Raw genomic sequence first — 12,138 nt, forward strand, 5'->3', positions numbered from 1 at the left:
ACATTTATCGACCTAATTAGGCGAGAAGAATCTCTGTGTCTAGAGATAGCAATAAATTTTATCAATGTTTAAATATTCTTTCGTATCGCGTTCGAGGCGTCGTTAAATAAGCGATTAAAGATTAGTGCACTTAATTATAAAATTATGTCTGAAAACAAAAAAAAATTGTACAAAAATTTTTTTTTTACATCAATCATGTTTTCTTTTCGTTATTCGCTTAACGCGGGTAACGTAATAATGAATCAATTAGAAGACACGAGGAAAAACAATACCGAAAATATATTATTTGTAATTGATTTTTCGTTCAACAACTCAATACGTCATTTTATGAGGGGTGGTTGGATGTGATTTTAAATGAAGCAGTGGCCATATATATATATACATATAAATATATATTTATGTATAAATAAAATCGAGGAGATTTTAAGGATAAGTCCAATTCGTGTAAATTTAAGTTGTACCGATAGTAACGCAAATTCGACTACGAGTAAGAATAATTTGTATAAATAAATGTGTTGGATCGTTGTGATTCGAGACAGTGCGCCACAATGTCGTTTCCTTCGCTATGAAATCGTAATCTATAAATCTTCTATTAACAATAGGTTAATTATTAGTGAAATCATGCGTGAACTCAAGAATAACGTAACTTGAATAATGCATAATTATAAAAAAGAAAGAAAAAAAAAATGCTAAACGCATCGTCTCGAATCCGCCCAAGTATACGTTGTTATTAGCAAACAAGAATGGGCAAGCGCTCCAAATAATCGGTTCCTTGAACTTTATTTGTTTTCCTTTTCCGGCTGCCTATTTTAATACCGAATCCCACGCACGAGGATTTTTCTGTTAGATTTAAGATCTTTGGAAGGGAGATACGTTTGCCCAGTCTTGGAACCCTTATTTCTAAGGTAATTGTGTGCCAAGTCCAGAGAAATAAGCATTTTATATAATACGCTAATACGTGATTCTCGATTACTGTAAAATAAGAAAATTCGTACGGTTTCTTTGAAACACGAGTCGAGGGAAAGGAACTTGGTGTTAAGTTGTCGAGAAGAACCACGTGTTACATTCCTATTTTATACGCATTTTTCTAGGTGAAACCATCGGCGTAGTTAGGCGGGGGCCATGGTGGCTCCTAATTACGCCAATGGGTAAACGCATCAGCACGATCTTTGCCATCACCGATAATTCATTGTAAAGCTCAAGCTAATCCCGTCAGTGATTCGGAAAGTGTGCTTAAAAAAAAATAAGAAAAAAGCTATGATATACATATAGAACAATTTATACTCGAAAATCAATGAAAAAAAGCAGCAAACTTTTCGAAGTATCGACGCGTTTGAGTAAATCGTTCGAATTGGAACATTTCGAACTCGAGCTTTCGATGCCGGACAGTAACGAGTACCTTTCAGGGACCGGACAACTATAGCGAGGATCGAACGTTTCGCATTTCTCTGCACTGATACTATTAAGCTCAATTATTAAAGGTGGTATAACATTCATCTGGGCTACGATATTTTAGTCTAAAGAACAGCAAGGAGACAGAATGCTACTCGCATATTTTAAAACAAGTTTCTCCCCGTATAAATTGAGTTCACAGAAGAAAGTCTTAGGTTAACTGATCCAAGGCTCTCGGTTTTTTTTATAAATATCCTATTGGAAGATGTCGAGACGCATACATCTGAAGTACAAAGGTATTATAGCAAAGATCATCTTCGAGGAATAAATATGCATTCAAAGTCATATTAACGCGGGAATCTTTGCAACGGTATGCAAAGACAAAGGAAATCGATGTGGTCGTTGACGTTCGTGTACTTAAATTCAATATTTGGTCTCACGATCAATATTAGCCAGTTACGAATGGGATTGAAATGAACGCGATTAAACGGATGAAACGTTCAAGAACAGGTTAGTCAGAAAGCTGAAGATTTTTACAGGAATCCGAATACTAAGATTGTAACGAGTTGAAACGTTTGAAGGCACTTCGTAAGATTGTGTCATAGAAGGAATCACATTCACGATTTCTCAACTTAAATATCTTTCAGTGACGACAAAAAAGAGAAGGAAAGGAATAGTTTATCTCTGATTGTTGTAACAATTTTATCTGATTGTGAATGTAAAGAGAAGAAGAAAAAGAATGAGAAACCCATATACGAATTATGCTTAGTTTACAGAATGAAACTGTTTGTACGTTTCAGTGTTATATCGTGTAGCTGTGTAAGATATGGAAAATCGTCGAAACAGAAGTGTATCGATTACTGTATGTATGTATGTGTACTTTAACCAGCGATGCTTACGATATTACAATAGTTATTAATTGTCATAGATTGCGTGAAATGAGATGTATCAGTGTGTCAAAGAAGGAAAACAAGAACAAAAAAAAAAGAAAGAAAAAGGTAAGGCGAGAATAGAATAAAAATAAAAATAAAAAACAGACGAAAACAAAAAATTATATTTTGCCGTGCCAGACGAAAACAAAGCTGCCGCCGCTAACTTGTAGAACACATTGTAATAATAATAATAATATTCACGAAATCACAATTAGTACATTATTATTATTCTTATTATTATACTTTAAAATGATGTATTCAGTAAATTATATACAAAACGAACATAACTTTTACTCCGTTTTGACCCCCAGTCTTTTATATTTAAATTTTTGAATAAGCGCGCCGCGGCATGAACCGCATGACATACAAAAAGAAACTTTGAACTACTTTGAATTTAACGGTTTGAAAAGTGAACAAGAAATAGACGTAAAAATTATTTTATCGTGTTGCAAAGTCGACAAAAATTTATCATCTTAATGTCAGTTTAAATAAAAATGAAAACGTGAATAATTAGAGATATCGTACGTTCTTCATATTTTACTTATTGGGTAGATAACAAATTTCGTAGCAACACGTGATTTCATATTCAAAAAGCATTTAAATCCGAGATAATATACAATTCACACAGTGGTATATCGACATATTTAAATTTGTTTTCGACGATTTAAATGTAAAAACGAAACGTCAAAGGGTCACCTTGCTGTATTTTACATTTTACATTTTTACTTGAAATGTCTCAATCAGTACTTTACTAATAACTTCTCTTAAATTTTGTTAAACCAACGTAAAATTCAACTGGTAAGCTTACCGTATATTATTATAAATAAAAAAGAAACCCCGAACTTATTCAAAACATGCATAGGTATGTGTATGTTTAAGATCATTATAAAAATTTTAATGCAGGTTAGTAGAAAGGTCTTAGTCGTAAGAATTTATTAACTACAGAGGAGAATTGTGTCATTCCTTTTTTATTTATTTTTTTTAAGTTACATAAGTATTCGCGTTCGTATAGAACTAATTAGAATGTACCAGAGAAAAGTAAAATTTCTTGAAATCATTTAACAATAGATTTTATCCAAGTGGTATACATTCACTTCTTTCGAAGGTACCGTTCGCTTTCACGAAAATTCATTCCACACGTTGCTTATTTTCATTTGTACCGTTATATTACGTCAAACGTGAGCGGTCTAACTTAGCTATACGATATGTAATGATTTCAAAGTTATCCTTGAAATAGTATAACCATAGATCAAAATTTCTTTTTTCTAACAATAATATGGATTCTAATAATAATTAGATTAGGTAAAAAATGTTACCAAAATGTGGAAGGCATTTAAAAAAAGAAAAAAATGAATATCTTCAAAATATTTTTAAATGCCTCGTTAATTCTTTTTTATATTAATGTAAAATCTTTAAGTCTATAATAAGCATTTAAAAAAGATATATTTGTAAAATGAAACATTGAATTAATTGGCGGACATATGTTATACATTTATTCATAAAGAGAATCAAATGAATCTGTTATCCCCACCAAATGGTGGTCACAACCAGTTGAATAAGCGGCGGCAGCTCGACGAGCAGCATTTGCTCGTGGAATGTTAGTTTGTAAGTTTGATTTCTTTGAGAAGACTGATTAGTTAGACAACTCAGCAAGTGTAAAGAACGATCAAGCAAGCTTGAAAGCACGTGATAGGAAGTTATTCGCTGACCGTAATTTTCACTCGATGAGTTTCACTTCTAACCTGAATTAGTCGTCCAGCTAGCTTCTAGCAGTAGCAACGTATTCGTCTTCGAAGTACACATTTTCTTCGCTTAAAGACACATATTCGAGGAAGGAAAAATCGTAAAGTATTGAAAATTAAAAAGATACCAGTCATATCTTTATAAAATTGTCATCAGCATCAATTGTCAAGAAAATATATTACACGAATGGCATAATATTTGAGGGGCACTGTTTGATACAGAATCAGTGATCGACCGGTATCCACGTGTGTTTTCAAGTATAATAGAAGTATTTTTTTTTATCCTTACATTTATGTAACAACGAAAAAATAATTACGATACACGACGAAATCGTTTTAAATTTGAACATCATGTGGCCAAAAGATGTTGGTATCAAAGCAATGGAAGTGTATTTTCCTGCTCAGTATGTTGAGCAAACTGAGCTTGAACGATTTGATGGTGTATCTGAAGGAAAATATACCGTTGGTCTAGGTCAATGTAGAATGGGATTTTGCAATGACCGTGAAGATATTAATTCTTTGTGTTTAACAGTGGTACATCGATTAATGGATAGGTATGACATAAAACCACAAGACATAGGGAGATTAGAAGTTGGAACAGAAACTGTAATAGACAAAAGTAAATCAGTGAAATCTGTTCTTATGCAACTGTTTGAACCTGATGGTTGTACGGATATAGAAGGTGCTGATACAACCAATGCATGCTATGGAGGTACTGCTGCTGTATTGAACGCCGTATCTTGGGTAGAAAGCAGTGCTTGGGATGGTAGATTAGCTTTAGTTGTGGCTGCTGATAATGCCGTATATTCTACTGGAGCTGCTAGACCAACTGGTGGTGCTGGAGCCATTGCAATGATAATTGGATCAAATGCACCTATAGTAATTGATCGTGGAATAAGATCATCGTGCATGAAACATGCATATGATTTTTACAAACCAAATTTAAAATCAGAATATCCGGTTGTAGATGGACAATTATCAATTGAATGTTATCTCAGTGCATTGGATAATTGTTATCAGACATATTGTAAGAAGGTAAAAAATAAGTTTAACGAATTTGTAACTTTAAATAATTTTCATTCATTTTTGTTCCATTCTCCGTACTGTAAATTAGTACAAAAGTCTTATGCTAGATTAGCTTTTAACGATTTCTTAAATGCATCCAAAGAAGAAGTACTTAAAAAGTATCCAGAACTAGAAAAATTTCACGATGTTAAACTTGAAAATAGTTATTTTGATAGAGATATTGAAAAGGCATTTATGAATTTGAGCAAAGCAGATTTTAATCGAAAAACGAAACCTTCTTTGTTAATAGCAAGTCAAGTAGGAAATATGTACACTCCGTCTGTATATTCTGGATTAGCTTCTTTACTTATTAGTAAACCTATAGAAGAATTAGCAGGTGCCAAAATTGGCGTATTTTCCTATGGTTCAGGATTTTGTTCCACTATGTATTCATTAACGATAACGAAATATTCGAAGGATGGGTCGGATTTAATGAAAATTATTACGGCCTTGTCGTACATTAATCATGAATTAGAGTCTCGCAAAAAAGTTTCCCCATCAGATTATACAAAGATATTGGAATGGCGTGAACAAAATTGTCACACTGTACCATTTACTCCTCAAAGTAGCATTGCTAATATGTTTCCTGGAACATATTATCTTGTACAAGTGGATGAAAAATATAGAAGGATCTATAAGCGGGTATGAAACTTACGATAGTTTTATACGCTTAGTCTTTTTTATCTAGTTATTCTGTTTGGTACTATAACAAAGAAATAATTGGGAGTTTTATTAATTACCGAATAAAAATTTTCATAATGCACAAACATCTGTGTAATTTAAAAATTAACTGCTTAACGATTAGAACTTAAACATTTAACACTAAACCTTAGTGCCAATAAAATTTCATTAATATGCACTAAGCTTAATGTATAAAAAGTGTGCCTTATACATACATTAGAATGCAAACCAAAAGATAAGTCAGCTCAGTATTTTTATTTCACGTCCTGAGTACGTAAACTAACTTATATTTTAACTGTAATCAAATATTTAAATAGTTTTAATTGTTTTGTTAAAATAAATAAAGTATATATAAAGTACAAGATGTGATTTGCAAGCAAATTATTTTTGTTTTGCAAAACTTGTACGATGTTAATAAATGATTATTTTCTCAAACAGATATAATAAATTTATACGAAATATTAAAGTATAGAAAAATATATAATTGTATTTATATTTTATTTGAATCATTTCAATGTTACAACATTACAAAATAGTATAGTACTAAAATATTCTTCTAAAAAAATATATTAATATATTATTTCTGTATTCTGAGATTCTCTTCATTATAAATAAATATGAGCATTCACAACTACTACGTTTCTGAACCGCTGAAGTACATAATTGTCACGAAATACGTAAAGACTAAGAGTTTATATTTACAACTGTATAAATTACAAAACCCGACTACCAGTCGTAAGTCTCCGATAAAATTGTAAATACAATTGCAAGTTTTCTAATTAATGTAAAACGAGTAGTAAACTCTTATTTTGATATTAATTGGACAGTGATAGAAAATACTGGCTCAATACCATGAATATCAACAATATAGTGATTCAATTTTGTCTTAATATCACATGATTTGAATCATTATAAAAATATAAGACACTGTTTCTTCGTTTTGTATAAAAATTTCAATTTGAACAAGATATGTATACGCAGTTTACTAGAGTCCATAACTGCGACGCGCAGGTTGGAAGATGGTGGGGAAACGCAGCGAGCTCTCTGCTAATCGCTTGCCACTTCGTTTGAGAGTATCGCCAATCAGGGCGAAGGTGCGCACTGGAGATGCGCGAAGAACGAAAATTGGTCTTTTCGCAGTTATGGACTCTTGTGAACTGCGGTATGTACTATTTGTTTACCCTTTCCCTCGCCATTTAAAATATTTTATATGAACAATTTGAGCAGGAAGACAATTTTCGTCCTGCGCCAAGTCTAACAACTTCATCCTGATTAGCATTAATTTGGCGATTTTCGTGTCGCCTCTAAAAACAAATTAACGTATTTGTTTTTAGGATATTTTATCAAGTATTTTTCTATATAAATCATATGCTTACTTTGAGCTCTGATGCCAGGTAAAAAAATATAGAATCTATATTGGTATTTTCTTTGGCTGATGTTTCTACTACTTGTAACACTTCAGGAAGATATTGACAAAGAGCTTCTGCTTCTTCTTTTTCAACTTCTCTTAAATCTTGTAGATCACATTTATTACCTGCAGATGTTAAATTTGATAATATATAATATTTATGTTAAGATTTAATAGGATGTATAAATGTATCTTACCAACTAAAACTAACAAAACATGTGAAGAAGTGTATTTTCGTACTTCTTCAACCCAATGTTGTAAACTTAAGAATGTAGATCTCTTTGTAATATCATAAACTGAAACATGCTTGAGTTATTACAATGGTAAATAATTAAGTAAAAAATTGTTTAATTTTACACACCAACAATAACACCATTAGCTGATCTGTAATAACTCTGTGTTATTGTACGAAATCTTTCTTGACCAGCTGTATCCCATATTTGTAACTGTAAAAATAATAAAACACTTTGTATCTGGGCAAAATCGTTATAGTAGGTCGCTGGTGACATACTTTATACATACAATATAAAAATCTTTTCAACATAAAACGTCTCATATCGAACATTTATGGTTACAACGAAATTTATAATTTTTCTCAAAAAAATCTTATTATAAAAAGTTTAGGGATTAGTAAAAAGTTTCTACGCAGATAACTTGTAGGTTAATCTGTAATAAAATTGAAAAAAATTAATTAGCTCAATAAGCGAAGACCAAATAAACGTACCTTAATTTTTTTGTCATCAATTAATACAGTTTTCATAGAAAAATCTACACCAATTGTATTTCCATGTCTTTCGATAAATGTACCAGATCGAAATCTTTGAACAACACAGGTCTTTCCTGTACCACAATCTCCGATAAGCACGATCTTGAACAAGTAGTCGAAATTCTCGTCGTTTGTCGCCATCAAATTGTCCGGGTCCCGGTTCGACATTTCTTTTTTTGATGGTCGAAATAGTTAATTAAATCGACGAGAATTTTTGCAACCCGTTCATTCAGACTTGCTGGTTACCTACGCCATTGTTTCATCACTTTTTAGCACAGTTGGCAAATATGAAGTACTTATTTACATATCAGAATTTTTAACAAACAATATACATTATAAAAAAGAGGTGATTAAGGAACATTCGAAGGGTAATTAAGAATTTAAAAAGATTCAAGTATAATATTTTATTAACAAATACTAACAGCACTAACAATAGGGATGTTACAAGTTGTGTTTATTTTTTAATAGAACTGCTTAACAAAATGCATGCAACGAATTGTTACATATATTTATTATAAAGATATTCTTACACAAATAATCTATACCTAAATGATTATAAATACAGTAGGAATTAAAATTAAGGAATAACTAATTTTTAGATGTGAATTTTGAAAGACCTTCCAGCAAACTAACATACGCGGTATGCTCGTAGCTCGTACTAAGTTCAATTAATTTTTCCGCAAACTCGTTCGAAACACCTTTTTCTTCGAGGTAATTCATAAGCAAGTCATAGAGATACTGAAAACGAGATATTATGTAAATGTACGCATATTTAATTTGCAAACTACGAGTGTTTATAGAAAATAATGTTTCATTCTCTTGTTATAATGATTTCATATATCAAATCATCCTATAAGAGAATGTTTTGCTTTTCCAAAGATTAATGTTCAGAATGGCTAATTAATAGACCGATCTGTACTCAACTCTTTGGTTAGTGTAAAATTCATGATATTTTTTATTAAAAATTTAAGCATCACGGCTAGTATTACTTACACCATCAATGATTTCACCCTCTGCAACGTATATATTATCAGTACCTTCTCCTTCGTACAAACTAATTTCGTCTATGCAAAAGATATCGTCTGAAATTAAAATATATACATACATATATAAGAAACATATCCATTTAACTAAATTGAGTTCAATTAAATCAATTTAATAAAGTTTAATTTAATAGTTACTGTAATTGTCATTAGCACCTGATGCGCCAGGTTCGCTATTAAAATTGCAGGAAAATTCAAGAGTTTGATTTCCTCTTACTATATCTATCGTAAACTGTGGTTTACTCTTTATATCTCCAATATCTGGATTATCACTCGACATTTCGATGTCAGGTTGAGGATCGGTACTAACCGAATGATTTATATCGAACGAAATTTTAATTCTGTAAAAAAAAAGAAACAATTACTTAAGTGAAATATATGTTTTAATCGTAATTTATACTTATAGTCGAAAATAATCTATAGTTGAGCAGTTTCTTACGTTTCGTCGCTTTTTTTTTTCTCTAAAGTAACGAACGATCCGTTAAGTGATACTTTGAATCCATCTAATTCGGTGGGAATAGTTTTTAATTTCTGAGCTTTCTTTTCCGCTATAATCTCTTCCGCTAGAAATTCTACTAGCTCCTTCTCGGCTATCAGAAAAGTTGAAAGATGGAAAATTATTTACTTTAACAAAGATTTTTCGATTACCATTTTATTAAGTATCGAAGATAGATATGCTTGACAATAAATGTTATTAACTATATGTTGCATGTTTTGACGACTGTACATTGTAATATATAGATATGTATGTATTTAAAAATGTAGTCGGTGAAATCAATGAAATATTTATATCATACATTTTATTAATATCAAATTAATTTTAGGTGGGTGAATTGTTAAGAAAACAAAGAATCTACGATGCGACAAATCTACCTTTTGTGTGGGCACCTCTACAACAACCGCATTTACAGAGATTATTTCCGTGTTGAAACGATTTTACCGAAAGGAGAGGTACAGCTTGGATTTGTCGAGAAACATTCCATAATGATCTTAACTGATTATTTGTAATTCCTATGCTCGAAGTCGAGGAAAACAAATTTCTGATCACTGACGAACGCAAAGTATTTCTTATTATTCCGTTCATTTTAATTTTTACAATGAATAAACCTCCAAACTTTCCAACCGGTATGCTTCCAAAATGGCTTTACACAGAAGAGACAAGCACGAGGTAAATCGTAATATCATAGAGTAACAATGTACTTAGTTCATCGTTTGCTTGCTTTTAGGGAAACAGCTTCGCAGTTATTTCTAGTAATTTCTGTTCGAGACGATGATTGGAGCCGACAATTGAACGTTTTTTCAGTTCTTATCGTTTTACCGACTCTCTTGGTTACGCTCCGTATGATGGAGCAAGTATCGGAAAGATGACGTTTTACTGCTCTACTGTTTTCACGCTATAAGGTTGCATAGTATTTTTCACGAGAGAATAGTATCATTTCGCGCAGCTCGATTGATTGTGAGCTTAGAAAGTTTCCCCACCATGATTTACTTCCCATTGCATGCGCCATATACACGGTGGACAGAATATACTAATATAGGAACGGCTTATTATAGGACAGAGGTAGTGAATCGTAATTCATAAGCTTATGACCACCAGATATACTTTCTGCCCAGCGCGGCTTACGCATATAGCCGTACGGCGCATGCGCGTGGCAGAACCAATCAGAGCCAAGATGCGCAAACAAAACCAAAATTCGTTCATCCGATGGTACTATTCTCTCGTGAAAAATACTATACATATGTTGTATACACGTGGGTTTGTATCTTAACCTTTTTATATATATTGCTGTCAATTGTTGTTTAAAGAAAAAGAAGGATTGCGGCAACAAACTTAAAAGATCAGAGAAAAGAAGAAGAAATGTTATACGTAATTGGCTTGGGTCTTGGCGATGCCACTGACATTACTGTGAAAGGTCTTGAAATTATTCGAAAATGCAATCGCGTGTATTTGGAATCGTACACGTCGATACTTGCCGTTGGTTTGAAAAATTTGGTACGTATATAAATTAAAATGATAGACAACGATTATTGGAATATGGATAAAACATAGAATAATTTGACGAAGCGTTAGCCGTGTGTCAAGTCTTTCGAAACTCATACGATGACAGAAAACCAATGATGGGATGTTTCATTGAAATAGGAAGAATTTTATGGACGTTCAATATTAGAAGCCGATAGGGAATTGGTTGAGAGCAATTCGGATGAAATGCTGCCGGAAAACGAGGAAGAAGATGTTGCTTTTCTGGTGATCGGCGATCCGTTTGGCGCTACGACGCATTCAGATTTGATATTGCGAGCTCGAGAAAAAAATATCAAGGTAAACGTAGAAAGATAAGAAAGGAAAACAAGAGAAACAGTTTGATGTTTGTTAACAAAAGTTATTGTTATTTTATGCAGGTAAAAGTTATTCACAATTCTTCCATTTTAACTGCAGTAGGATGCTGTGGTTTGCAGTTGTATCGTTTTGGAGAAACTGTTTCCATTCCTTATTGGAGCAAGGATTGGAGACCTAATAGTTTCTATGAAAAAATTGTATCCAACAGGCAAAGAGACTTACATACTCTTTGTTTATTGGACATCAAAGTGAAAGAGCCTACTCTAGAAAGCATAGTTAAGAAGAAAAAGGAATATATGCCGCCACGATTTATGACCGTTTCAGAGGCCGCTACTCAGCTGATCGAAATAGTGGAGGAAAAGAACGATAAAATCGAGGAGGAGGGAGGTAAAGAACGAACAGGATATTAATCGTTTGCTAATTTTTATAACGTATGTACGAGGTTTATTGTTTTTTTAGCCGTTTATAAATCGAGCATTGTAGTGGGTTTAGCTCGAGTGGGCTGGGACGACCAACGGATAATTGCTTGTTCCCTTGAAAAAATGACTTCCATCGATCTGGGATCGCCTCTTCATTGTTTAATTATTCCCGGGCCAACGTTGCATCCTCTCGAATTGGAGTTTATGGCGTTGTACACTTTAAACTCCAATAACGGATGACCGAATGTGTGAAAATAAAAACATTTTATAGTAAAAATATCGTTTTGTTTTGTATAAAATTTTATCGCATTTTGTAAATCATTTGAAACCATTATCGTAAGCCTTAGAAAATTTA

General features: G+C 32.4%; 4 protein-coding genes across 7 annotated transcripts; 2 read left to right on the top strand and 2 right to left on the bottom strand.

Moving 5' to 3' along the window:
- Positions 1–3,889: 3,889 nt before the first annotated feature.
- Positions 3,890–6,780, top strand: LOC114880567 (hydroxymethylglutaryl-CoA synthase 1). Its single transcript, XM_029196706.2, has one exon. It carries the CDS (start codon positions 4,418–4,420, stop codon positions 5,777–5,779), a length of 1,362 nt encoding a protein of 453 aa, XP_029052539.1. The 5' UTR covers positions 3,890–4,417; the 3' UTR covers positions 5,780–6,780.
- LOC114880582 (ras-related protein Rab-43) lies at positions 6,292–8,253 on the bottom strand. The gene is made up of 5 exons (XM_029196739.2): positions 7,945–8,253; positions 7,582–7,666; positions 7,418–7,516; positions 7,189–7,346; positions 6,292–7,116 (listed from the first exon to the last, which is right to left on the bottom strand). The coding sequence occupies exons 1-5, from the start codon at positions 8,152–8,154 to the stop codon at positions 7,009–7,011; spliced, it is 660 nt and encodes a 219-aa protein (XP_029052572.1). The 5' UTR covers positions 8,155–8,253; the 3' UTR covers positions 6,292–7,008.
- A 122-nt stretch (positions 8,254–8,375) lies between these two features.
- On the bottom strand, positions 8,376–10,197 carry LOC114880581 (complement component 1 Q subcomponent-binding protein, mitochondrial). Of its 2 annotated transcripts, none has more exons than XM_029196738.2 (5): positions 9,903–10,197; positions 9,469–9,619; positions 9,186–9,370; positions 8,980–9,068; positions 8,376–8,724 (listed from the first exon to the last, which is right to left on the bottom strand). In XM_029196738.2, the coding sequence occupies exons 1-5, from the start codon at positions 10,111–10,113 to the stop codon at positions 8,575–8,577; spliced, it is 786 nt and encodes a 261-aa protein (XP_029052571.1). In that variant the 5' UTR covers positions 10,114–10,197; the 3' UTR covers positions 8,376–8,574. The 2 variants fall into 2 exon arrangements, with proteins under 2 accessions (XP_029052571.1, XP_029052570.1); XM_029196737.2 differs by having other exon boundaries at positions 9,168–9,370.
- LOC114880580 (diphthine methyl ester synthase) lies at positions 10,108–12,060 on the top strand. 3 transcript variants are annotated; one of them, XM_029196735.2, is made up of 6 exons: positions 10,108–10,197; positions 10,256–10,430; positions 10,836–11,022; positions 11,170–11,346; positions 11,427–11,751; positions 11,824–12,060. In XM_029196735.2, exons 3-6 carry the CDS (start codon positions 10,888–10,890, stop codon positions 12,021–12,023), a joined length of 837 nt encoding a protein of 278 aa, XP_029052568.2. In that variant the 5' UTR covers positions 10,108–10,197; positions 10,256–10,430; positions 10,836–10,887; the 3' UTR covers positions 12,024–12,060. The 3 variants fall into 3 exon arrangements, with proteins under 3 accessions (XP_029052568.2, XP_029052569.2, XP_046144802.1); XM_029196736.2 differs by lacking the exons at positions 10,108–10,197; positions 10,256–10,430 and adding an exon at positions 10,437–10,737; XM_046288846.1 differs by lacking the exons at positions 10,108–10,197; positions 10,256–10,430 and having other exon boundaries at positions 10,437–11,022.
- Positions 12,061–12,138: the final 78 nt, after the last annotated feature.

Source organism: Osmia bicornis, chromosome 15 (genome assembly GCF_907164935.1).
Source record: "Osmia bicornis bicornis chromosome 15, iOsmBic2.1, whole genome shotgun sequence".
Classification (NCBI taxonomy): Eukaryota; Metazoa; Arthropoda; class Insecta; order Hymenoptera; family Megachilidae; genus Osmia; species Osmia bicornis.